Genomic DNA, 26,557 nt, shown 5'->3' on the forward strand with positions numbered 1-26,557 from the left:
CACCTTGAATAGTCACTTTTTTATTATAGATACCCCTGTATTTCTACAGGATCTAATTTGTAAGAAGACTGTCACGAGAATTAAACTAACTAATTAGGACTTTTTTTTTTTTTTTTGTTTCCTGCAAGGTGGGGGGTGGCTGGGAGGGGTTAGTTGGGGAAAATTCTATTTGTTCGATGTTTTTTATGTACTTTATTGATGAAGAATGTGAAAATAAAAAATTATATTATAAAAAAAAAAAAATAGTCAACAGGGTCGCAAGAAGCGTGTGGAAAAACCAAGGCGCAAAATAACTGCCCATGAACTGAGAAAAGTCAAGCGTGCAGCTGCCAAGATGCCACTTGCCACCAGTTTGGCCATATTTCAGAGCTGCAACATCACTGGAGTGCCCAAAAGCACAAGGTGTGCAATACTCAGAGACATGGCCAAGGTAAGAAAGGCTGAAAGACGACCACCACTGAACAAGACACACAAGCTGAAACGTCAAGACTGGGCCAAGAAATATCTCAAGACTGATTTTTCTAAGGTTTTATGGACTGATGAAATGAGAGTGAGTCTTGATGGGCCAGATGGATAGGCCCATGGCTGGATTGGTAAAGGGCAGAGAGCTCCAGTCCGACTCAGACGCCAGCAAGGTGGAGGTGGAGTACTGGTTTGGGCTGGTATCATCAAAGATGAGCTTGTGGGGCCTTTTCGGGTTGAGGATGGAGTCAAGCTCAACTCCCAGTCCTACTGCCAGTTTCTGGAAGACCCCTTCTTCAAGCAGTGGTACATGAAGAAGTCTGCATCCTTCAAGAAAAACATGATTTTCATGCAGGACAATGTTCCATCACACGCATCCAAGTACTCCACAGCGTGGCTGGCAAGAAAGGGTATAAAAGAAGAAAATCTAATGACATGGCCTCCTTGTTCACCTGATCTGAACCCCATTGAGAACCTGTGGTCCATCATCAAATGTGAGATTTACAAGGAGGGAAAACAGTACACCTCTCTGAACAGTGTCTGGGAGGCTGTGGTTGCTGCTGCACGCAATGTTGATGGTGAACAGATCAAAACACTGACAGAATCCATGGATGGCAGGCTTTTGAGTGTCCTTGCAAAGAAAGGTGGCTATATTGGTCACTGATTTGTTTTTGTTTTGTTTTTGAATGTCAGAAATGTATATTTGTGAATGTTGAGATGTTATATTGGTTTCACTGGTAAAAATAAATAATTGAAATGGGTATATATTAGTTTTTTGTTAAGTTGCCTAATAATGATGCACAGTAATAGTCACCTGCACACACAGATATCCCCCTAAAATAGCTAAAACTAAAAACAAACTAAAAACTACTTCCAAAAATATTCAGCTTTGATATTAATCAGTTTTTTGGGTTCATTGAGAACATGGTTGTTGTTCAATAATAAAATTAATCCTCAAAAATACAACTTGCCTAATAATTCTGCACTCCCTGTATATATATCTTGCATCTCTAGCTAGACAAGCTGGGTAGCATATCGGCTATTTCACTGATATATAGGAAAGAAAATAGCCAAACGCTGATCAGCTAGAACATTAAAGAGCCTCTATCAGCATGATCAATCCTATTAAACCGGGCATATCCTCAGGATAGGTCATTAATATCAGATTGTCGAGGTGCCCCTGCCAATCAGCTGTTTGACGTTGTAGCGGCACTGGTGCTGCTGCTTCAAAATTACATGTGCGCCATCTCATTTGCAGCAGCAGTGCAATGTAATTACAGCTTATTCTCCCATTTACTTCACAGCGAGAAAACGCGCTAGTAATTTGGAAGTGAAAGCAGCACTCACACAATCGCCACAACTGATCTGCGGGGATGTCGAGAGTCAGACCTATCCTCAGGATAGGTCATCAATATCTTTGCACTGCACAACCCCTTTAAAGTGAGTGTGGTTGGAACTCATGTTCCTCGAACCATTCCAGAACAATTTTTGCAGTGTGGCAAGGGGCATTATCCCGCAGAAAGAGGCCGCTGCCATTAAGGAATACCACTGATAGGAAGGGGTGTACTTGGTCTGAAATAGTATTTTAGGTAGGTGGTATGTGCCAAAGTGACATCCACATGAATGGCAGGACCCAAGGTTTCCCAGCAGTCTCTTCCAGCTAGTCTTCTTCCCACAGTGCACCCTGCTCTCTTGTCTCTTCCACAGGTAAGGCTACTTTCACACTTGCGCTTGATCGGATCCGTTCTGAACGGATCCGATCATATTAATGCAGACGGAGGCTCCGTTCAGTACGGATCCGTCTGCATTAATAACTTAGAAAAATTTCTAAGTGCGAAAGTAGCCTGAGCGGATCCGTTCAGACTTTCAATGTAAAGTCAATGGGGGACGGATCCGCTTGAAGATTGAGCCATATGGTGTCATCTTCAAGCGGATCCGTTCCCATTGACTTACATTGTAAGTCTGGACGGATCCGCACGGCCAGGCGGACAGCTGTCCGCCTGGCCGTGCGGAGGCGAGCGGAGCGGAGGCTGAACGCCGCCAGACTGATGCAGTCTGAGCGGATCCGCATCCATTCAGACTGCATCAGGGCTGGACGGAAGCGTTCTGCTCCGCTCGTGAGCTCCTTCAAACGGAGCTCACGAGCGGACAGCAGAACGCTCGTGTGAAAGTAGCCTAAGCAGCGCACCCACACCCGGCTGTCAACATAACGTAAAACAGAATGTGCAACTGTGCAGCCACTGAGCAGTCAAACCTTTCTGCAGCAATATGTGTGATCAGACCAGATCTGCTGTCCTTCTCTTCCTACACACATCACTAAGCCTTGGGGACCTATGACCCTGTTGTCGGATCGCTGCTTGTCCTATGTTCGGCCACTTTCCCTGCATACGAGGAAGATCTGTTGTGATCACTATAGATGAATGGCTCTTGCTAAGGCCTCGTTCACATTTCCATTTTTTCACTGACGTGTATTATCCACGTTTTCTGTGGACACTACATGTGCTCATTGATTTTAAATGTGTCTGTTCACATTTCAGTATTCGTGTTAATGACCGTGGGTCAGTAAAAAAAATCATGGGGACATGCACTACTTTGATCCGTGATGCGGACCAAGCGCGCCCATTGAAGTCTATGGGTCCGTAAAAATCACTGACACAACACGGATGTTGCGTCCGTTTTTCACTGAAGAATAATAAGAGATTCTTTAGAAATAAAATTTCTCGCCCATTTTCCTTGGGGGACACAGACCTTGGGTATAGCTCAGCTCCCTAGGAGGCGTGACACTAAGTAAAACTGTTAAGCCCCTCCTCCATCAGCTATACCCTCAGCCTGGAGATAGAGGCTACCAGTTTTAGCTTAGTGTCCAAGGAGGCAAGACACCCCCTGCTACTGCAGGGCTGTTTTCTCCTTGTTATTTTATTTTTTTCTTTTTTTTCTTCTAATTTTGTTATTTTATTTTTCCTAGGGATACCAGAGATGCAATCGACCTCTCTGCTCTCCCGGGGTTGAGCTGCGCCAGTGCCAATTTATCTGCACTGCTGCCTCCCCCACAGAAGCAATAGGAGGATCTGGGCAGCAATGGCTCCCCTACATCCCGCCAGCTAGGGGGTCGCCCGCACGCCAAGCCCCTCTTCCAGCTTCCTGCCACTGCGGTGCCAGTGGCTGAAGGGGCGACCCTGCTGGAAGGAACCGAGGGTGAAGACGTCGGTGGTAAGATGGCTATTCCAGCCCATACCCCGTCCCTATCTGACAGCATCTACCCCTCTGGGTATGGGGGGCACCCGTGGTCGCTCGTTCTGAGCATTCTAGAGACTCTCCCCAGCTCCCTGACAGGAAGCTCCTCAGATGTATATCACCCCCACGCTGTTTCTATCAGGGCACCAGCCTGCACGTGTTCTCTCTCCCTTCCTGCTGCCGCCGCTCCGTTCCTGAACGGGGGGCGGGGCTTAGCCCGACATCAGGCTGATCGGGCTCGGCGGGGCTCGGGACATGGTGGCAGTAAGGTCACCCACCTGGACATATCGCCGCGTTTTAAGGGCCTGCGGGCCTTTTATTTCTGGCATGTTTTCTCTTAACACTGTGAGTTTTCGGGCAGCATGGGGCGCGTCTTACACGCGCGCGCGCGTGTCATTTGGGGGCGGAGTTACGTTCTCCTTCACAGGAGACATTTCAAGCGCTGGAGGGGGCGGAGCCTGTTCCCCGCGCTTCTGCTGAGTTTTTTCCCGCGCTCCCTCACTCCTCAGGAAGCGGGGACGCGGTGGGAGACTCTAACTCCTGTGGACATCGCTCGGCACTGCTGTTTGCTGCTCTCGGCTCCTGCTGATCCGGACCTTACTACTGACGTTCTTCTGGGGCACTGGTAGGACAGTTAACCCTCTCCTAACCCTCCTGTTCAGCTGCTATAACCCTTGTGGTCTCTATATTGGAGTGCGTCCAACATTTCAGCATGTCAGATCCCACGGGTGCCCCCAAACCCTGGTACCATGCCTGTACCGCCTGCAAGGAACTTTTTCCGTGTGGGCAATCTGAGCCGCATTGCCTTGCATGTCAGGCCCCGGTGCAGGGCCCGCTTCCCGCTGCGCCCCCCGGTGCCTCTGAACCCCCTGATTGGGCTAGGTCTCTGTCTCAGGCAGTGGAAAGCCTCACACACGTAGTGGGCCGTCTCGTGGATAGACCGCCTCTCCCGCAGGCTGCCACAATCCCTGTCGCACCCGCTGGGAATACCGTTTCTGCCGCCCCCACTGGTTCCCTGCCTCCCAGCGAATCTTCCAGGGCCCGGCTTACCCAGAAACGTTCAAGGGTTGAGCGCACATCTTCTCCAGATGCTTCGCTCTCTCCGCCCTGCGTGCGAGCTCAGTCAAGTCTATCCTCTCACAGGGATACGCCTTCTGAGGGAAAACTGGCGGATTCGGACGTGGACATGGACTCAGAGCTTCCGTCCAAATTGTCGTCCGCGGTGGGGCATCTTATCACTAGCATCCGTGATACCTTTCAGATACACGATGACCCCCCCCAGTTCTGAGCAGGCCGGCGTGTCCTTCCTCCGCCCCAAACAGGCCTCCAAGGTTTTTCCCATACACGCTGACTTTTCTTCTGTGGTATCCAAGGCTTGGACTCGGCCTAACGTCCGCTTTATTACCCCCAAAAAGCTGGACATTTGTTATCCCTTTCCAGCGGATTCTGTAACCACGTGGACATCCCCGCCAAAGGTTGATCCTCCCGTGGCTCGCCTGTCCAAAAGCACTGCTATTCCTGTACAGGACGGATCTTCCCTCCAGTCTGCTGAGGACCGTCGTACGGAATCCCTCTCCAAGGCCATATTCACTGCCTCTGGTTCGGCCCTTAGACCGGTCTTTGCCTCCGCCTGGGTTGGTAAAGCGGTCTCTGAATGGGGTTTGCAACTGGAGCAGGAGTTAGGGTCGGACGTCCCGGTTCAGGACCTCCGTTCCTTAGCCCAGCTAATTATTCAGGCCGGAAACTTTATCTGTGAGGCCTCCCTTGATGCGGGTGCCCTCATTGCCCGTTCCTCGGCCCTGGCAGTTTCTGTCAGGAGGGAACTCTGGCTGAAGGTTTGAGCGGCGGACGCCGCTTCCAAACGCTCTTTGGCCGGCCTACCATTCACGGGTTCCCGCTTGTTCGGGACCCGTCTGGACGAACTTATATCAGAGGCCACGGGTGGGAAGAGTACTCACCTCCCCCAGTCCAGGCCAAAGGGCGCCCCTCGTGGTCGCGCTGGTTCGTCCCGCTTTCGGTCCTTTCGTAAGCCCACCGGGTCTAGACCCGCAGCCGGTTCTTCTTCCTCTGGCCCAGCCCAGGACAGACGCAAGAAGCCGTTTTTTCGGGCGCAACCTACCTGGCGCAAGGCCCAGCCTGCACGGGCTCCCACAGGCCAGCAGCCCTCTGCCTGAAGGTGTGCCCCCACCCACCCGGGTGGGGGGCCGCCTTCTCCTGTTCAGGAACGTTTGGCGGGCCCACATCTCAGACGCATGGGCGCTCGATATTGTATCTTGCGGGTACAAGATCGAATTTGCGTCCATTCCGCCAGACCGTTTCTTCCAGTCCCGTCCCCCGCGGGATCCCGTACGAGCGGCCGCCTTCTTCGCGGCCGTTCGCTCGCTAATGGACAAGGGTGTCGTCGCCCCTGTACCTCCGACGGAAAGGTTCAGGGGGTTCTATTCGAACCTCTTTGTGGTCCCCAAGAAGGAAGGCTCGGTGCGGCCGATCTTGGACCTAAAGCGCCTGAACCGCTTTCTCCGTCTGCAGAGATTCCGGATGGAGTCTCTCCGGTCCGCAGTGGCCTCCCTGGAACAGGGGGATTTCATGGCCTCAATCGACGTTCAGGATGCATACCTCCACGTTCCGGTTGCTTCATGTCATCACCGCTTCCTGCGCTTCGCGGTGGGGGACGATCACTTCCAATTCGTCGCCCTTCCCTTTGGTCTGGCGACGGCTCCTCGGGTGTTCACTAAGGTCCTGGCCCCTGTCTTGGCCCTTCTACGTTCAAGAAGTGTTTTTCTTCTTCCGTACTTGGACGACATCTTGGTCAAGGCACCCTCCTTTTCTCAGGCATCCGGCAGTGTGGATCTCACTCTGGAGACCCTGACGCGGTTTGGTTGGATTATCAACCACCCCAAGTCTTCCCTTACCCCCTCCAGACGGCTGATCTTCCTGGGGATGCTCCTGGATACGGAACTGGCGGAGGTCCGCCTTCCGTCGGACAAGCGTCTGGCCCTTCGCGGGTCGGTTCGCAGTCTCCTCCGTCTTCGCCGTCCTTCCCTCAGATCCAGCATGCGGTTGCTGGGGAAGATGGTTGCCTGTTTCGAAGCGGTGCCGTTCGCACAATTCCGATCCCGCACCTTTCAGAGGGCGATTCTGTCGGCCTGGGACAAATCACCGAGGAGTCTGGACAGGACCTTTCTTCTGCCTCCCCTGGCTCGGGCTTCCCTCAGCTGGTGGTTGCATATCCCTCTAAGGGGGAGGTCCTTCCTTCCACTGAACTGGCTGGTGATTACCACCGATGCCAGCTTACGGGGGTGGGGGGGGTTTTCCCTCCCCGATCCGTCCAGGGCGTTTGGTCTCTATCGGAGTCCAGACTTCCAATCAACATTCTGGAACTGAGGGCGGTTCTTTTGTCCCTCAGACACTGGAGCCATCTACTGAGGGGCCACCCTGTTCGGATCCAATCGGACAATGCCACGGCTGTGGCATACATAAACCATCAGGGAGGCACCTGCGGCGATGCAAGAGGTGTCCCTCATTCTCCTCTGGGCGGAGACGCACGTGCCAGCCTTGTCTGCGATTTACATCCCGGGGGTGGACAACTGGGCGGCGGATTTCCTCAGCCGGTCCACCATCGACCCGGGAGAATGGTCTCTGCACCCAGAGGTGTTCGAGGCCCTTTGTCTTCGCTGGGGTCGCCCCGACGTGGACCTCATGGCCTCCAAATTCAACCACAAGGTTCCCCTATACCTGGCCAGGGCACGGGACCCGAAGGCATACGGCGCCGACGCGCTCGTCCTTCCGTGGCGCGAATTCTCCCTTCTGTACGTCTTTCCTCCTTTTCCCCTCCTGCCACGGGTTCTTCGGAGGATCGCGGCAGAGGGCGTTCCCGCGATTCTAATCGCCCCGGATTGGCCCCGCCGGTCCTGGTACGCCGACCTCATGTTGCTGTTGGCAGACGCACCGTGGCCACTGCCCTCCAGGGAAGACCTTCTCTCTCAGGGTCCGATCTTCCACGAGCATTTAGGCTCGCTACGTTTGACGGCGTGGCTGTTGAGACCGCCGTCTTAACGCGACGGGGTTTCTCCGCGGACGTTGTCCGCACCATGATCCGTGCTCGTAAGCCCGTATCCTCTAGAATCTATCGGGTTTGGAGGTCCTATCTGGGGTTCTGTGAGTCCCGGAGTATCCCACCTCTCCGGTTTTCTCTTCCCACGGTCCTGTCCTTCCTCCAGTCGGGTCTGGACCTGGGGCTGGGCCTCAGTTCTCTGAAGGGACAGATTTCGGCGCTGTCTATTCTTCTCCAGCGTCCCCTGGCCCCTCTAGGGCCGATTAAGACCTTTTTGCAAGGGGTGGCTCACTCTGTTCCGCCGTACCGCCCTCCGGTTCCTTCCTGGGACCTGAATGTGGTGCTCTCGGCGCTCCAATCTGCCCCCTTCGAGCCTTTGCGGGAGGTCTCCCTTCGCCTTCTGTCCTGCAAGGTCATCTTTCTTGTGGCCATCACCTCTCTCCGACGGGTGTCGGAGTTAGCGGCTCTTTCTTGCTCCGATCCCTTCCTGGTCTTCCACCAGGATAAGGTTGTGCTTCGGCCTGTCCCGACCTTCCTGCCAAAGGTGGTCTCCGCCTTTCACATCAATGAGGACATCGTCCTTCCGTCGCTCTGTCCCTCTCCTTCCCACCCCAGAGAACGGGAACTGCACCGTCTGGACGTGGTCAGGGCGTTGAGAATTTACTTGGAGGTCACCGGATCCTTTTGGCGCACGGATTCCCTGTTTGTGGTTCCGGAGGGTTCGCGCAAGGGTTTGGCGGTCTCCAAGGTGGCCATTGCCCGTTTCATTAAACTGGCGGTGTCTGAGGCTTATCGAGCCAAGGGCAGGGCTCCGCCTTTCGGCGTCACTGCTCATTCCACCAGAGCAGTCGGGGCTTCCTGGGCGCAGAGGCATCGGGCCTCGGCTGAGCATTTGTGCAAAGCAGCCACTTGGTCCTCACTGCACACTTTCACGAGGTTCTGTAGAGTGCATACGCATGCATCAGCGGATGCTGCTTTGGGCCGCCTGGTTTTGCAGGCTGCGGTTTCCTGATGCTCCGGTGGTGCTCCGTCTTGGGTTGTGGTCCCTCCCTTCTTGGACTGCTCTTGAACGTCCCAAGGTCTGTGTCCCCCAAGGAAAATGGGCGAGAAAAGGAGATTTTTGTATAACTTACCAGTTAAATCTCTTTCTCGCTCTTCCTTGGGGGACACAGCACCCACCCTTCTGTGTTTTGGTTGTAGGGTTATGGTCTGGCGCCCCGTTGGGTTGCTGGCTGTTGTTTCCATTGTTGGTTGTTATCCTTTCACTACTTGGACACGCAACTGGTAGCCTCTATCTCCAGGCTGAGGGTATAGCTGATGGAGGAGGGGCTTAACAGTTTTACTTAGTGTCACGCCTCCTAGGGAGCTGAGCTATACCCAAGGTCTGTGTCCCCCAAGGAAGAGCGAGAAAGAGATTTAACTGGTAAGTTATACAAAAATCTCCTTTTTCAGCTGAGCAACTTCCGTGAATTACGGATGACACACGGATGGTAAACGCGAACCACCACGAATCCTTCACAGATACACGCGTATGTGACACGGACACAGAAAAATAAATGAAACCTGAAGCCACTCAGATCCTTATTCTTGACCATTTTTCCTGCTTCCAACACATCACCTTCACAAATTTTGTCATGAGATAATCGATGTAACTTATTTCACCCGGTATTAATGTTCTGGCTGATCAGTGCATAGAACAAGCTTTCTAATATTGGTCAGTCTGCATTTTTCTATAATACTTTTACAATAAAGAACAAGATGAGAACAAAGCCTTTCTATAACCTATTTATTACCTTTTCTTCAGTGACCTGAATAATCATATCAAACTACTGGCCCTTCGGATTCATAAGTCACTAAGCGTGCCAAGTCACGTACATACCCCAGAAACAAAGGCCAAGCAGCACAACCTGCAGTTCTTCATTTCAAGTGCAAACAAAAGAGCAAAAACCATAACACTCCATATCCATGGACTGGATGATCTGGTAAGGAATATGAACAGAGTTTTATATGCCCTGTGGTCCACTGGCATTAGATGTGTCACGATTATTAAAAGGCACACATCTCTTAATAACTGTGGCACATTTTGGGGCCATCTGTGCACCAGAACTGAAATCTAAGGCAGCTAGCATCCGGTGTAGATTTGGGGTATGATTTACGCCATAGTTTTGTGGCATGAACTAATACAAGTGCCAAGCCAAAGGCTGTGCAAAACCCCTAAAAAGTTGCAAATGTTTGCACAAGAGGGGATTTATGACTTTATGGTGCCAGAAAACTAGCATGCTGCGTTTAATAAATTCTTGTCACACAACTTATAGCTCGATTTCTATTGATGCATTTAAGGGGTATTCTCTACTCATACTTGATATTATCCCGTAGATATGCCATAACCTGCACTTACCTGGCGAACGGGGCTCCCTTCACCTGTCCTGGTGCGTCTGCCTCTGGTTGCTGCATTTAGTCGGTGAATGAATGGAGAGGTGGGCAGACCTGCTTCTCTGTCCATTCACTTCCAAGGGTTCTGGAAAAACCATAGCTCGCCTTTTATCCAAATAGGTCCTGTGAATGTGTGAGTTGGAATACCCATTTAAAGGTATCGGCATCAATCCAGAAATAGCCTTACATTATTTGGAGATTCTATTTAACCCCCTCCTGACAGAGGAATTTTGTGGAGTTTTTCTTATTTCCTTTTTTCTTTTCTGCCTTCACATTTTTATTTTTCTGCTAACAGGGGGCTTTTTTTTTTTTGGGCGGGACATGTACTTTCTAATGGCACCATTTAAAGTGGGCCTGTCACTCAAAAATGCAGTGCATCTGGTATAGAGCAAAGATTCAGTAAAACTTGTAATTTATATATTTGCTTTTTCTCACCATCAGTACAGGAGCTTATCCTGCTCTATAACATCTGCAGGTTGCTTTGCATTTTTTGTGACAGGTCCTCTTTAATATTACATACGATCTCATGGGAAGCTGGAAAAAAAATCCAAATGGGGTGGAACTGGGAAAAATAATTCTGCCACACTTTTACGGGTTTTTATGACGTTTCCTACTGTAATGTAGTAAAACTTATGTGTTAACTTTATTTTCCAGGTCAGTATGATCACAGCATTTCTTGTGTATTTATACTTAAAGGGGTTCTCCAGGCATTTTGTCCAATGTATAGTGCTAACCTGTAGAAGGACTTCGGAAGGACTTTGTTTTCTGTACAGGGAATGGAGGGATGATTTTTAATTTCTTAATATTTTTTAAAACTTTTTTTTTTTTTTTTTTTTTGTACATACATTTTTAGTCCCCCCCTAGGGGGCCTGAACATTGCTTATCCCATAGACTGCAATGATTTAACTTTGCAGTCTATGCAAGATAGAGACCTCTCAGGTGCTGTGGTCACAGTTGGCCACGGTATCTATTTCTAAGGAGCTAAAAGTCCATGGTTGGCGTTATCACTGATCATGGACTCTGCCTCCGGGTGGCTGCTGTGTAAAACAGCAGGTATCTGGCAGCTATGGCAACCACTCAACTCCTGAGCAGGCGACCTCTTTAAAAGAGCCAACATCTGCTATACATGTATAGCGGAGGTCAGGAAGGGGTTAATGTTTTGAACTAAAGCAAGAAGCTGGTTGTGGAAGGGAATGAACAATGTAAAGCTAGAACGTATACTTCTCCTATCTGCTGGATCCTGTGGAAGGAAGATAGTTTCACCACTACTTACCATTCTGTCTCGCTGCCGATTCTGCAGTCTGGGCTTTGCTCATGAGAACACCTGACTGGCTGCAAGCTCTTCTGGTGATTTTTCAACTGGATATTCTCAAACGGCTGCATAATGTACATCAGGCTGGCCAACCTGCGGCCCTCCAGCTGTTCTAAAACTACAATTCCCACCATGCCCTGCTGTAGGCTGATAGCTGTATGGGCATGCTCAGAGTTGAAGTTTTGCAACAGCTAGAGAGCCGCAGGTTGGCCATCCCTGATGTACATGTAACTGAACAGGAAAACCATAGTAGCATATCCATTCAAAGCACCAGCAGGTGCCCGCATGCAGTCATGTGAGCAGGGTCCAGAATGTGGAATTGGTGGCACGACAGAATGGTTAGTAGTGGTGAAACAATCGTACTACCCAGGTTGCATGAAGGCTAGAAAACCCCTTTTAAAGTTGTGACCTGTAATTACATATTTGGCATTGAAGGTGTTAATTAGAATTTTGACAAAATATGCAGTCAATCTTATTGGAGCATCTTTAATTCCAGGAAAGGAAATCCCTATGTGAAGAAGCATTATTGAAGGTGAAAGGAGTAATCAGCTTTACATTTCAGATAGCAATCAGGAGGTGCACCGTGCGGGTAAAGCCAGACCTGGCAACAGAGGTATGAGCATATGAAATGGTGCTAATATCCACTACCAAATTACAGTTTTATAATGAACTTATTTTTTAAGAACAGTTTGGTGATTATTCTTAAAATAATTTTAAAATCCTGCCGTTTTCACACTGACCACTAAGCCTGATAATAGGATTTCACTAAATTCCTCTTCTGTCGAAATTGCTTTTCAGCAGTCATCTCCTTATCACAAGCAGGATTACAATGACTGGTAAAATCTCTGTATATACAGGTCCTTCTCAAATAATTAGCATATTGTGATAAAGCTCATTATTTTCTGTAATGTACTGATAAACATTAGACTTTCATATATTTTAGATTCATTACACACCAACCAAAGTAGTTCAAGCCTTTTATTGTTTTAATATTGATGATTTTGGCATACAGCTCATGAAAACCCAAAATTCCTATCTCAAAAAATTAGCATATCGTGAAAAGGTTCTCTAAACGAGCTATTAACCTAATCATCTGAATCAACTAATTAACTCTAAACACCTGCAAAAGATTCCTGGGGCTTTTAAAAACTCCCAGCCTGGTTCATTACTCAAAACGGCAATCATGGGTAAGACTGCCGACCTGACTGCTGTCCAGAAGGCCATCATTGACACCCTCAAGCAAGAGGGTAAGACACAGAAAGAAATTTCTGAACGAATAGGCTGTTCCCAGAGTGCTGTATCAAGGCACCTCAGTGAGAAGTCTGTGGGAAGGAAAAAGTGTGGCAGAAAACGCTACACAACGAGAAGAGGTGACCGGACCCTGAGGAAGATTGTGGAGAAGGACCGATTCCAGACCTTGGGGGACCTGCGGAAGCAGTGGACTGAGTCTGGAGTAGAAACATCCAGAGCCACCGTGTACAGGCGTGTGCAGGAAATGGGCTACAGGTGCCGCATTCCCCAGGTCAAGCCACTTTTGAACCAGAAACAGCGGCAGAAGCGCCTGACCTGGGCTACAGAGAAGCAGCACTGGACTGTTGCTCAGTGGTCCAAAGTACTTTTTTGGGATGAAAGCAAATTTTGCATGTCATTCGGAAATCAAGGTGCCAGAGTCTGGCGGAAGACTGGGGAGAGGGAAATGCCAAAATGCCTGAAGTCCAGTGTCAAGTACCCACAGTCAGTGATGGTCTGGGGTGCCATGTCAGCTGCTGGTGTTGGTCCACTGTGTTTTATCAAGGGCAGGGTCAATGCAGCTAGCTATCAGGAGATTTTGGAGCACTTCATGCTTCCACCTGCTGAAAAGCTTTATGGAGATGAAGATTTCATTTTTCAGCACGACCTGGCACCTGCTCACAGTGCCAAAACCACTGGTAAATGGTTTACTGACCATGGTATTACTGTGCTCAATTGGCCTGCCAACTCTCCTGACCTGAACCCCATAGAGAATCTGTGAGATATTGGGAAGAGAAAGTTGAGAGACACAAGACCCAACACTCTGGATGAGCTTAAGGCCGCTATCGAAGTATCCTGGGCCTCCATAACACCTCAGCAGTGCCACAGGCTGATTGTCTCCACGCCACGCCGCATTGAAGCAGTCATTTCTGCAAAAGGATTCCCGACCAAGTATTGAGTGCATAACTGAACATAATTATTTGAAGGTTGACTTTTTTTGTATTAAAAACACTTTTCTTTTATTGGTCGGATGAAATATGCTAATTTTTTTAGATAGGAAATTTGGGTTTTCATGAGCTGTATGCCAAAATCATCAATATTAAAACAATAAAAGGCTTGAACTACTTCAGTTGTGTGTAATGATCTAAAATATATGAAAGTCTAATGTTTATCAGTACATTACCGAAAATAATGAACTTTATCACAATATGCTAATTTTTTGAGAAGGACCTGTAGATGACACAATCCAACATTCAGAATGGGTAATGGTCACAGGTTATCTACTCCCCCTTTCTCTGCACACATGATGCATAGGCATCTAGTTTCTATTGTCTGCGGCTCATAGGTGATAAAGACATGAACTTCGCTGGAGAGGAGCATACGGAAATGGTATTGAAGATGACCTGTCAAATATCTTGACTAATTATTTTCTCCATTAAATAACTCTATTCCTCCTGGAAATGCATGAATACATACAAATAAATTGATATGTTCGGTTCCACAAAGGTGCCCATTGTTTTGATGGTGAAAAAAATTGTCGTAATCTGGAAGGCATGTGACCATATCTGAAGCCATCCAATGGCAGCTTACTTTCGGTGTACTGTCCATTTGTATGTCCACGTTTATTATATTGCTGCTGTCCTTAACAGTGTTTAACATCCGCCATCGCAGAAACAAAAGTCCTGAAGGCGCAGCAGGTGATAAAGAATGACTGTGGGAAAGAGGTACGCACTGTCCAGAACACAGTAGGATGTTTTGGCATTTGGGGCGTTCAGTCCTACATATGGTTTTAGGCTGAGTACGTGAAAGTAGAAAAAAAACTAAATTACTATGCGGAAACTGTCAACGAGCTGAATGGTAGTGCCTTGATGTAAGTGCTTATTGACATGTGATGTAGAATATTGAATGGATGCAGATCCATCACTTGCTCATTGGCGAGGGCCATGCAGCCCCCAATGATACATCTCCACCCCATAGTATCTCTACGCTGCTGATTAGTACGTCACATGCTAGACATTTTCTGATAGAAGTTGCTGCTCGACTTATTCTTAGAATCAGAGGTGAGTACATGGCTTCAACTCTGCAAACTTTTTTGTATAGTAATTAATGTAACTCCTAAGAACGTAGTTTATAGTGACAACTCATAGCACAGATACATAAATTCTGTGTGGTTTACATGTATCTATAAATACTCACTCTGAACGGGTTGGTTAGTTGTAAACCTCTGAAGCTCTGCATTAGGCCTTATTCACACAGTCAGTGATTGTGAGCCAAAACCAGGATTGGAGCCTCCACAGGGATAAGGTATAATGGAAAGATCTGCACTTGGGTTTTGGTTCACTCTATTTCCCCTCTTATTAATAATTACAGTCAGCGGAGCAGAAATCTAGGTGAAAACTTAAAGGGAACCTGACATCAGCTTTCTGCTGACCTCACTGAGGGCAGCATACCTGAGTGACAGAAATGCTGATGTCAGCGGTGTGTCACTCATCAGCTAAAAGTAAGTGGTTGCTGAGAACCAGCATCTTAATCATTGCAGCCCAGGCGTGAGAAGAGACAAATCTACCTGAGAAGAGTCATGGTTATCCATAATCTCATGCACTCTCACCCATCTGCTGATTGGCAGTTCTCTCCTAGATAGAGAGGGAGAAAACTAGGTAGAAGACTGTCAGTCATCAGCAGGTGGGCAGGGAGAGCAGGAATCCATGAATAACCAGGACTCTTCTCAGATGCCGTGACTCTTTTCAAGGCCCAGTCTGCAACGATTGTGATGTTGGTTCTCGGCAACCACTTACTTTTAACTTATAAATGACAGATCGCTGAAATCAACTCACCTGTCTCTACTTTATTCTGCCGTTAGTATGGGCAGCATAAAGGTGATGACAGGTGCCCTTTAAGAAATCTCCAGGATGTGAACGATATTGCTATTGTCATTTATCAGGAACAATACCACACCTGTCCATTCTTTAACCACCTCCCGACCGCTGTACGCACCGATGCGTCCGGGAGGTGGTTGTTTAGTTCCTCCTGGACGCATCGGCGCGTCCTCTCGCGAGACGCGAGATTACGTCACAGCCGGCCCGCGCATGCGCATCGCGGGCCGGCATTTCACAGAAGACTATTTCGTCAGCAGCCTGCCGGCCACGATCATTGGCTGGCAGGCTGCTGATTTTTAAAAAATCCAATCAGCAGCCACATAACCCATCATATTAGTAAATATGATGGGGTTATATGGCTGCTGTGCTCCTCTGCTCCTTCTTTTGGTCGGTTGGTTCCAGCAGAGGAGCACATCTTTACTGTGAGTACCCACCACACCACATTTAGCCCCCAGATCACCCCAATTAACCCTTTGATCACCCCTTTTATCCCCCCCTGTCAATCACTAGTGAAAGGAAAAAAGTGATCAGTGCAAACTGTCACTTTTTTTTTTCACTGTTATTGACCGTTAGGTTTTAGGTATAGTTTAGGTCCCTTGGTTAGGTAGTTAGCGATCAGTTAGCGCCCAGCCCACCGCACCGCAGTCCGTTATTCGCTGATTAGCGTATCGCTAATCAGCATTTGTACTTTTATAGTATCTGAAAGTGATCAAAACTGATCACGGTCAGATCTATAATAGTACTAGTGTCACTTTAGTTCGCCCTCCACCCAAAACGCAGTGTTTGCCCGATCAGGCCTGATCGGTCGCCCACACGTGCGTTCGCCCACACCCGCCCCACCGCAGTGACAAAAAATTTTTTTTTTTTTGATCACTGCACATTCACTTTACACGCACTGCGGCGATAAAAAAAATCAGTTTTGATATTTTTTATCAACCGCAGCAGCCTCCGGTACTTCGCTAGCCTCCCCTTTGTAAGACAGGCTTGCTTTTTTTTTCTTGGGTAGTCTCAGGGAATACCCCTAAATTTAGTTGCCCACATGTCAAACAGGGGGTATTCCTCTGAAGAGGCCTACAGGCTTCTGACCCAGTCGGATGAGGAGTGGGAACCCTCATCTGATGAATCCAGCGGGTCAGAATACGAACCTGTAGAAAGCAGTGGCTCTCTGACCCAAAGTTCGGACGAGGAGGCTGAGGTCCCTGATAGCACCAGGCGTACCCGGCCCCGTGTCGCTAGACCGCAGGTTGCGCAGGATCCGCTTCAAGAGCAGCAGAGTGGGGCTGGTGCTGTCGGATTACGTGGTGAGGCATACACCAGCAGCCCAGCCCTTCCTGGACCTAGTACCAGCACTGCCGTACAACCTGGTGAAGTAGCGAGCACCAGAAGGGCAGTTGAAGCTGGTACGGTGGCACGTGCAGTAGTGACCCCGTCGCAGCCACCGCAAAGACGTGCCCGTAGAGCCCCTAGAATCCCAGAGGTGCTGGCAAACCCTGATTGGCAGTCCCCAACTTCAGCCGCACCCGTAGTTTTCCCTTTCACCGCCCAGTCTGGAGTTCGGGTTGAGACGGCTCAGATCGGTTCGGCCCTGGGATTTTTTGAGCTGTTCTTGACTGCGGAGCTTTTAGACTTAGTCGTGGCAGAGACAAACCGGTATGCCACACAATTTATCACCGCTAACCCGGAAAGCTTTTATGCCCAGCCTTTCCGGTGGAAACCAGTCCAAGTTTCCGAATTTAAAACTTTTCTGGGCCTCCTCCTCAACATGGACCTGACAAAAAAACATGAATTGCGGTCATATTGGTCCACGAACCCAATTCATCACATGCCCATGTTCTCTGCTGCTATGTCCAGGACACGATTTGAGGTCATCCTGCGTTTCCTGCACTTTAGCGACAACACCGCCTCCCGTCCCAGGGGCCACCCTGCTTTTGACCGGCTCCACAAAATTCGGCCCCTCATAGACCATTTCAACCAGAAATTTGCAGATTTGTATACCCCTGAGCAAAACATCTCGACAGTTTGGGACTTGGTGTCACCCTTATTCGGCAAGGGGTACCATCTTTATGTGGACAATTTCTACACAAGTGTGGCCCTCTTTAGGCATTTGTTTCTAGAACGGATTGGCGCCTGTGGTACCGCGCGAACTAGTCGCGCGGGCTTCCCCCAACGGCTCGTTAGCACCCGTCTTGCAAGGGGGCAGAGGGCCGCACTGTGTAACGAAGAACTGCTCGCGGTGAAATGGAGAGACAAGCGTGACGTTTACATGCTCTCCTCCATTCACGCAGACACGACAATCCAAATTGAGCGAGCAACCCGTGTCATTGAAAAGCCCCTCTCAGTCCACGACTATAACCTCCACATGGGAGGGGTCGACTTCAATGACCAGATGTTGGCTCCGTATTTAGTTTCCCGACGCACCAGACGCTGGTATAAGAAGGTGTCTGTATATTTAATTCAATTGGCTCTGTACAATAGTTTTGTTCTCTACAGTAAGGCTGGGAGAACTGGATCCTTCCTCAAATTTCAGGAAGAGATCATCGCGAACCTCCTGTATCCAGGAGGTTCCGTGGCCCCATCCACCAGTGTAGTTAGCCGTCTACACGAGCGACACTTCCCCAGTGTCGTTGCTGGTACCTCAAACCGACCGCCACCCCGAAAAAAATGTCGTGTCTGAAGCAGGAGTGGAATAAGGCGTGACACCCGTTATTTCTGTCCTGACTGTCCCGACCACCCTGCCCTATGCTTAGGGGAGTGTTTCCGAAAGTACCACACACAGGTACACCTAGCATAGGGATCACATCTCACCAGGATAGGCACACAGGGCTATTAGGGCACATTCACTCACAGCTGCTGCAAACGTCTCCTTTCACATGGGACAAAGTGCATAACGCACTTCGCCACATCTTTGGGCGATTTGCGCTTTGCACATTGACCCATGGGGAAGGAGAGGTTTGTTCTATAAAGGTAAAAAAAAAACAAAAAAAAAAAACAGGTAAGCAAAGCATGTTTAGTTCCAAAAGTTAAAGTTACATGTTCTGTTCCAAAGTTAATAAAATTATTGCGTTGTGGCCTGGTTTTTTCTTTTTTTTTTTTTTTTTTTTTTTTTGTCTTTTTACCTTCCAGGTGGACCAACCGATCTACTAGCTGCAGCACCGATGTGCATTCTGACAGAAGCATTGCGCTGCTGTCAGATTACACGCAAGTCGGTGTATGCGGCGCTGCAAGACGGGATTTTCTCCTCTGCAGTGACAGATACGTTTGCCGAGGCATACGAGCTGAGGAGGAGGCGGCGTTCCTATGCTTTGGCAAGCATTTTGTATGTATATATATATATATATATATATATATATATATATATATATATATATAAAAAAAAAAAATCCCGGCAATGATTTATTCATCCACATCGATTGATGCGAATGGAGAAATCTGGTTTGCCAGGGCATACGAGCTAAGTGGGTATGGATGTAGGGCGGAGCTCCTATGTCCTGGCAGACGCCTTTCCCCTCCATTTTTTTTTTTTGGCTGAGATTTTTTCATCCACATTGATCGATGCGAATGAAGAAATCTGTGCCGTTCATTTTTTTCTTTCAGCCCAGAGGCTGAACGGAAAAAAAAATCTCATTACCTGTATGCTCAATATAAGGAGAATAGCAGAAACTCCTAATGCTGGCCATACATGTAATGATTGCGGAGACCCTCAAATGCCAGGGCAGTACAAACACCCCACAACTGACCCCATTTTGGAAAGAAGACACCCCAAGGTATTTGCTGAGGGGCATATTGAGTCCATGAAAGATTGAAATTTTTGTCCTAAGTTAGCGGAAAGTGAGACTTTGTGAGAAAAAACAAAAAAAAATCAATTTCCGCTAACTTATGCGAAAAAAAATAAAATTCTATGAACTTGCCAGGCCCCTCATTGGATACCTTGGGGTGTCTTATTTCCAAATTGGGGTCACATGTGGGGTATTTATACTGCCCTGGCTTTTTAGGGGCCCTAAAGCGTGAGAAGAAGTCTGGGATCCAAATGTCTAAAAATGCCCTCCTAAAAGGAATTTGGGCCCCTTTGCGCATCTAGGCTGCAAAAAAGTGTGACACATCTGGTATCGCCGTACTCAGAAGAAGTTGGGGAATGTGTTTTGGGGTGTCATTTTACATATACCCATGCTGGGTGAGAAAAATATCTTGGTCAAATGCCAACTTTGTATAAAAAAAATGGGAAAAGTTGTCGTTTGCCAAGATATTTCTCTCACCCAGCATGGGTATATGTAAAATGACACCCCAAAACACATTCCCCAACTTCTCCTGAGTACGGCGATACCAGATGTGTGACACTTTTTTGATGCCAAGGTGGGCAAAGGGGCGCATATTCCAAAGTGCACCTTTCGTATTTCACCGGTCATTTTTTACAGATTTTGATTGCAAAGTACTTCTCACACATATGGGCCCCTAAATTGCCAGGGCAGTATAACTACGCCACAAGTGACCCCATTTTGGAAAGAAGACACCCCAAGGTATTCTGTGAGGGGCATGGCGAGTTCCTAGAATTTTTTATTTTTTGTCGCAAGTTAGTGGAAAATGAGACTTTGTAAGAAAAAAAAAAAAAATAAAAATCATCATCATTTTCCGCTAACTTGTGACAAAAAATAAAAAGTTCTATGAACTCACTATGCCCATCAGCGAATACCTTAGGGTGTCTACTTTCCGAAATGGGGTCATTTGTGGGGTAGTTATACTGTTTGGGCATTGTAGAACCTCAGGAATCATGACAGGTGCTCAGAAAATCAGAGCCGTTTCAAAAAGCGGAAATTCACATTTTTGTACCATAGTTTGTAAATGCTATAACTTTTACCCAAACATTTTTTTTTTTATCAAAGACATGTAGAACTATAAATTTAGCGAAAAATTTATATATGGATGTCGTTTTTTTTGCAAAATTTCACAGCTGAAAGTGAAAAATGTCATTTCTCGCCCATTTTCCTTGGGGGACACAGACCTTGGTATAGCTCAGCTCCCTAGGAGGCGTGACACTAAGTAAAACTGTTAAGCCCCTCCTCCATCAGCTATACCCTCAGCCTGGAGATAGAGGCTACCAGTTTTAGCTTAGTGTCCAAGGAGGCAAGACACTCCCTGCTACTGCAGGGCTGTTTTCTCCTTGTTATTTTTACTTTTTCATCTGCGATTTACATCCCGGGGGTGGACAACTGGGCGGCGGATTTCCTCAGCCGGTCCACCATCGACCCGGGAGAATGGTCCCTGCACCCAGAGGTGTTCGAAGCCCTTTGTCTTCGCTGGGGTCGCCCCGACGTGGACCTCATGGCCTCCAAATTCAACCACAAGGTCCCCCTATACCTGGCCAGGGCACGGGACCCGAAGGCATACGGCGCCGACGCGCTCGTCCTTCCGTGGCGCGAATTCTCCCTTCTGTACGTCTTTCCTCCTTTTCCCCTCCTGCCACGGGTTCTTCGGAGGATCGCGGCAGAGGGCGTCCCCGCGATTCTAATCGCCCCGGATTGGCCCCGCCGGTCTTGGTACGCCGACCTAATGTTGCTGTTGGCAGACGCACCGTGGCCACTGCCCTCCAGGGAAGACCTTCTCTCTCAGGGACCGATCTTCCACGAGCATTTAGGCTCGCTACGTTTGACGGCGTGGCTATTGAGACCGCCGTCTTAACGCGACGGGGTTTCTCCGCGGACGTAGTCCGCACCATGATCCGGGCTCGTAAGCCCGTATCCTCTAGGATCTACTATCGGGTTTGGAGGTCCTATCTGGGGTTCTGTGAGTCCCGGAGCATCCCACCTCTCCGGTTTTCTCTTCCCACAATCCTGTCCTTCCTCCAGTCGGGTCTGGACCTGGGGCTGTGCCTCAGTTCTCTGAAGGGTCAGATTTCGGCGCTGTCTATTTTTCTCCAGCGTCCCCTGGCCCCTCTAGGGCCAATTAAGACCTTCTTACAAGGGGTGGCTCACTCTGTTCCGCCGTACCGCCCTCCAGTTCCTTCCTGGGACCTGAATGTGGTGCTCTCGGCGCTCCAATCAGCCCCCTTCGAGCCTTTACGGGAGGTCTCCCTTCGCCTTCTGTCCTGCAAGGTCATCTTTCTTGTGGCCGTCACGTCTCTCCGACGGGTGTCGGAGTTAGCGGCTCTTTCTTGCTCCGAACCTTTCCTGATCTTCCACCAGGATAAGGTTGTGCTTCGGCCTGTCCCCCGACTTTCCTGCCAAAGGTGGTCTCCGCCTTTCACATCAATGAGGACATCGTCCTTCCGTCGCTCTGTCCCTCTCCTTCCCACCCCAGAGAACGGGAACTGCACCGTCTGGATGTGGTCAGGGCGTTGAGGATTTACTTGGAGGTCACCGGGTCCTTTCGGCGCACGGACTCCCTGTTTGTGGTTCCGGAGGGTTCGCGCAGAGGGTTGGCGGTCTCCAAGGTGGCTATTGCCCGTTTCATTAAACTGGCGGTGTCTGAGGCTTATCGAGCCAAGGGCAGACCTCCGCCTTTCGGCGTCACTGCTCATTCCACCAGAGCAGTCGGAGCTTCCTGGGCGCAGAGGCATCGGGCCTCGGCTGAACAGTTGTGCAAAGCAGCCACTTGGTCCTCTCTGCACACTTTCACAAAGTTCTATAGGGTGCATACGCATCCATCAGCGGATGCTGCTTTGGGCCGCCTGGTTTTGCAGGCAGCGGTTTCCTGATGCTCTGGTGGTGTTCCGCCTTGGGTTTGTGGTCCCTCCCTTCTTGGACTGCTCTTGAACGTCCCAAGGTCTGTGTCCCCCAAGGAAAATGGGCGAGAAAAGGAGATTTTTTGTATAACTTACCAGTTAAATCTCTTTCTCGCTCTTCCTTGGGGGACACAGCACCCACCCTTCTGTGTTTGGTTACAGGGTTATGGTCTGGCGCACCGTTGGGTTGCTGGCTGGTTGTTTCCGTTATTGGTTGTTATCCTTTCACTACTTGGACACGCAACTGGTAGCCTCTATCTCCAGGCTGAGGGTATAGCTGATGGAGGAGGGGCTTAACAGTTTTACTTAGTGTCACGCCTCCTAGGGAGCTGAGCTATACCAAGGTCTGTGTCCCCCAAGGAAGAGCGAGAAAGAGATTTAACTGGTAAGTTATACAAAAAATCTCATTTTTTTTGCAAAAAAATCGTTATATTTTGATTAATAACAAAAAAAGTAAAAATGTCAGCAGCAATAAAATACCACCAAATGAAAGCTCCATTAGTGAGAAGAAAAGGAGGTAAAATTCATTTGGGTGGTAAGTTGCATGACCGAGCGATAAACGGTGAAAGGAGTGTAGTGCCGAAGTGTAAAAAGTGGCCTGGTCATGAAGGGGGTTTCACCTAGCGGGGCTGAAGTGGTTAAAGGGCCCCTGTCGGCAGATTTGTACCTATGAAACTGGCTGACCTGTTGCATATGCACATGGCAGCTGAAGGCATCTGTGTTGGTCCCATGTCCATTTGTGCCCGCATGGCTAAGAAAAATGATGTTTTAATACATACAAATAAGCCTCTAGGGGCAATGGCATTAGACCTAGAGCAGGCATGTCCAAACTGCGGTCCTCCAGCTGTTCCAAAACTACAACTCCCAGCATGCCTGGATAGTTGTAGTTTTGCAACAGCTGGAGGGCTGCAGTTTGGACATGCCTGGCCTAGAGGCGCTACTCTTTGCACTTTGACACTGCCAGGCAGGCGTGATGATATTTACACTGCCTGGTCTGTCAAAGCGCAGAGGGTGCGGTGAGACCTGAATCTCTAGGTGTAACAGCAACACCCCCATTGCTCCTAGCAGCTCATTTGCATATAATAAAACATCATTTTTCTCAGCAATGAGGGCACATATGAACATGGGACCAACACAGATGCCTTCAGCTTCCAAGTGCACATGTAACAGGTCAGCCAGTTTCCTAGGTACAAATCTGCTGACAGGGGCCCTTAACTGGAAATATACCATAACTGTGGATAGTAGTACTGTTTCTGGTAAGACAGCCATGTTTTATTCATCCTGTACAAGCTGTTTGAGAATTCCTATGTGTAAACCTTGCCTGCTGTCTTCCCTTTGCATAGGTTTATGTTCCACTGCCAGTTATGAACAATCCAGTGGAAAAGATCCAGTGCTTACCGGACTACTTGCCAGAAGAGGAGAGTCCTCAGAAAGATCTGGAAAAGGCTTTAACCCGTCCTACGTCAAAGGATGAATCTCGTGGAAGTTGGCTAAATGCAGCAGCCGGTTTTCTTAGTAAAACTTTTTACTGGTGACCTCCATGAAATGTTCATCAATGTACATATTGTCCTGTGTATTTCTATGTGATCTATTACAATTAGAAACACTAGAAGTTTCTCGGAATATGTGAGCTTCACACTAGGATCTACCTGACTGTTTTTGTAGCTAGATATCAGGCAATTCTGTGTCATGTACAAGAAGACTTTATTCCATGGGGTGGGAGGCTCACTAGACCAGGACTGAAATCTGCACCAAACCAGCTGAATGCAGCATTGGTAGTCGCATCTCAAACTGGGGGAAGGAAAAATAATTTGTCTTGGCAAATTCTACCTGATGCCAGTTCTTCTCAGAGAAGAAGACCGGCACTTCGCAGGGATGTAGATCAAAAAGGATGATTTATTTGGCCACATATTAAAGTGGCATACTGATGCGTTTCAACACTGGTGTGCTTTCATCAGACTGCAATGAAACATCTTACACTCAAGCTATTTATATACAAATGAAACACTAAGGAACTGACATCATCAGAGGAACGCCACCTCCCTGATTAAACATAAAATTTGCATCCACTCTGCACTGGCGAAGATTTTCAATCAAATATAGTCCATTTTTGCAGTGATTAGTCACGCTGAAGAAAGAAAGAAATATATTTATCAAACTCCATAAGGCCGAATGCCTTATAGGAAGCAGGACACATTGTATTCACGATTGAGGCCCCTGGGCTCCATTGTCTGCAAACGATGGATCCAGTAGGCCTCTCTTTTCAATAACAGTTTATTTCTATCACCCCCTCGACGAGGTAATGATACACCTTCAATGATCTGATACCTCAACTGTGAAATATTATGGGTTTTTTTCATGAAAGTGAAGGGGTATTGGAAGTAATAAATTCTGTTTACGGATAGTAGATTTGTGCTTACTTAGTCTGTCCTTCATTCTCATCGAGGTTTCCCCCACATGGACATTTGAGAATGTAAACCACAAATCTACTATCACAGGTGAACGTGCCCCTTATTGGAATATTTTCACCTGAGTGAGGATGGGAGAAATATGAACCCTTTATTATAACGCTGGAACAATTGACACAATTTCAACAAGGAAACGTGCCCCGTCTAGGTGTAGATAAAATACTCTGTCCTCTTTCTATTTTATTACTTCCCACATCTGCCCGGACTATTTTATCCCTAATATTTTCTGCCTGTTTGTAGCATATCATGGGTGGCCTCTGAAACTCACCTATCTGTGGATAGGACTTAGAGATAATATATGCCAATGTTGATTGACAATAGTCCTCAGGCGCTGGGACCAGGGATGGTATTTAATCACTAGAGGGATCCTTGTTTCTTTTTTGATTCTATCTGGCAGTATATTCACAGCTTTATTGCGCTGTATTTTCAATAAATCAGGGGGGTAGCCTTGCTCTCTAAACTTATTGGTCATGTCGTCTAATCTTGTTCGACACATATCCTTATCACTAACAATCCGTCTAACCCTCTGGTATTGTGAATATGGGATAGATTCCTTGATGGTTGCTGGGTGACTACTTGAAAAGGACAGCAAACTATTCCTATCAGCCACTTTAATATGTGACCAAATAAATCATCCTTTTTGATCTACATCCCTGCGAAGTGCCGGTCTTCTTCTCTGCAACGTTTGTTTGGACGCCATTCCACGGACACGTGCACCGCAAACTCTACAGCCGCCCTGTCTTCTACTAGAGCCAGTTCTTCTCAGTCTTGTATCACTTATCACTGTATGATTTTTGTTAGTTTTGTATACAGGTACTTCTAAAAAAAAATTAGCATATTGTGATAAAGTTCATTATTTTCTGTAATGTACTGATAAACATTAGACTTTCATATATTTTAGATTCATTACACACCAACTGAAGTAGTTCAAGCCTTTTATTGTTTTAATATTGATGATTTTGGCATACAGCTCATGAAAACCCAAAATTCCTATCTAAAAAAATTAGCATATCATGAAAAGGTTCTCTAAGGGTACTTTCACACTTGCGGCAGGACGGATCCGACAGGCTGTTCACCAGCCTACAATGGGGACGGGGGCGGAGCTCCGGCGCTGCACGGAGAAAGCCGCCGGACTAAAAAGCCTGACATGCAGTAATTTTAGTCCGGCGGCCTTTCTCCGTGCAGCGCCGGAGCTCCGCCCCCATTGTAGTCAATGGGGACGGAGCGGCGGTCCGCGGGCACGGCGAAATAGCCGCAGGACGGATCCGACATGGTGAACAGCCTGTCAGATCCGTCCTGCCGCTAGTGTGAAACTAGCCTTAACGAGCTATTAACCTAATCATCTGAATCAACTAATTAACTCTAAACACCTGCAAAAGATTCCTGAGGCTTTTAAAAACTCCCAGCCTGGTTCATTACTCAAAACCGCAATCATGGGTAAGACTGCCGACCTGACTGCTGTCCAGAAGGCCATCATTGACACCCTCAAGCAAGAGGGTAAGACACAGAAAGAAATTTCTGAACGAATAGGCTGTTCCCAGAGTGCTGTATCAAGGCACCTCAGTGGGAAGTCTGTGGGAAGGAAAAAGTGTGGCAGAAAACGCTGCACAACGAGAAGAGGTGCCCGGACCCTGAGGAAGATTGTGGAGAAGGACCGATTCCAGACCTTGGGGGACCTGTGGAAGCAGTGGACTGAGTCTGGAGTAGAAACATCCAGAGCCACCATGTACAGGCGTGTGCAGGAAATGGGCTACAGGTGCCGCATTCCCCAGG

The 26,557-nt window shown here is 48.2% G+C and overlaps 1 protein-coding gene across 3 annotated transcripts in view; it reads left to right on the forward strand.

The window, feature by feature from the left end:
• Positions 1–25,253, forward strand: part of LOC122934718 (armadillo repeat-containing protein 1-like) — a 42,706-nt gene extending 17,453 nt beyond the window's left edge. For 2 of the 3 annotated variants that reach the window (XM_044290381.1, XM_044290380.1), the window contains exons 4-7: positions 9,555–9,732; positions 11,992–12,108; positions 14,375–14,449; positions 23,660–25,253. In XM_044290381.1, the coding sequence (XP_044146316.1) occupies positions 9,555–9,732; positions 11,992–12,108; positions 14,375–14,449; positions 23,660–23,851 (562 nt within the window). In that variant the 3' untranslated portion in view covers positions 23,852–25,253. The remainder of the gene's footprint in view (positions 1–9,554; positions 9,733–11,991; positions 12,109–14,374; positions 14,450–23,659) is intronic. The other variant, XM_044290382.1, reaches the window with a different exon arrangement.
• The last annotated feature ends 1,304 nt before the right edge of the window (positions 25,254–26,557 follow it).

This window comes from Bufo gargarizans, chromosome 4 (genome assembly GCF_014858855.1).
Source record: "Bufo gargarizans isolate SCDJY-AF-19 chromosome 4, ASM1485885v1, whole genome shotgun sequence".
NCBI classification, from domain to species: domain Eukaryota; kingdom Metazoa; phylum Chordata; class Amphibia; order Anura; family Bufonidae; genus Bufo; species Bufo gargarizans.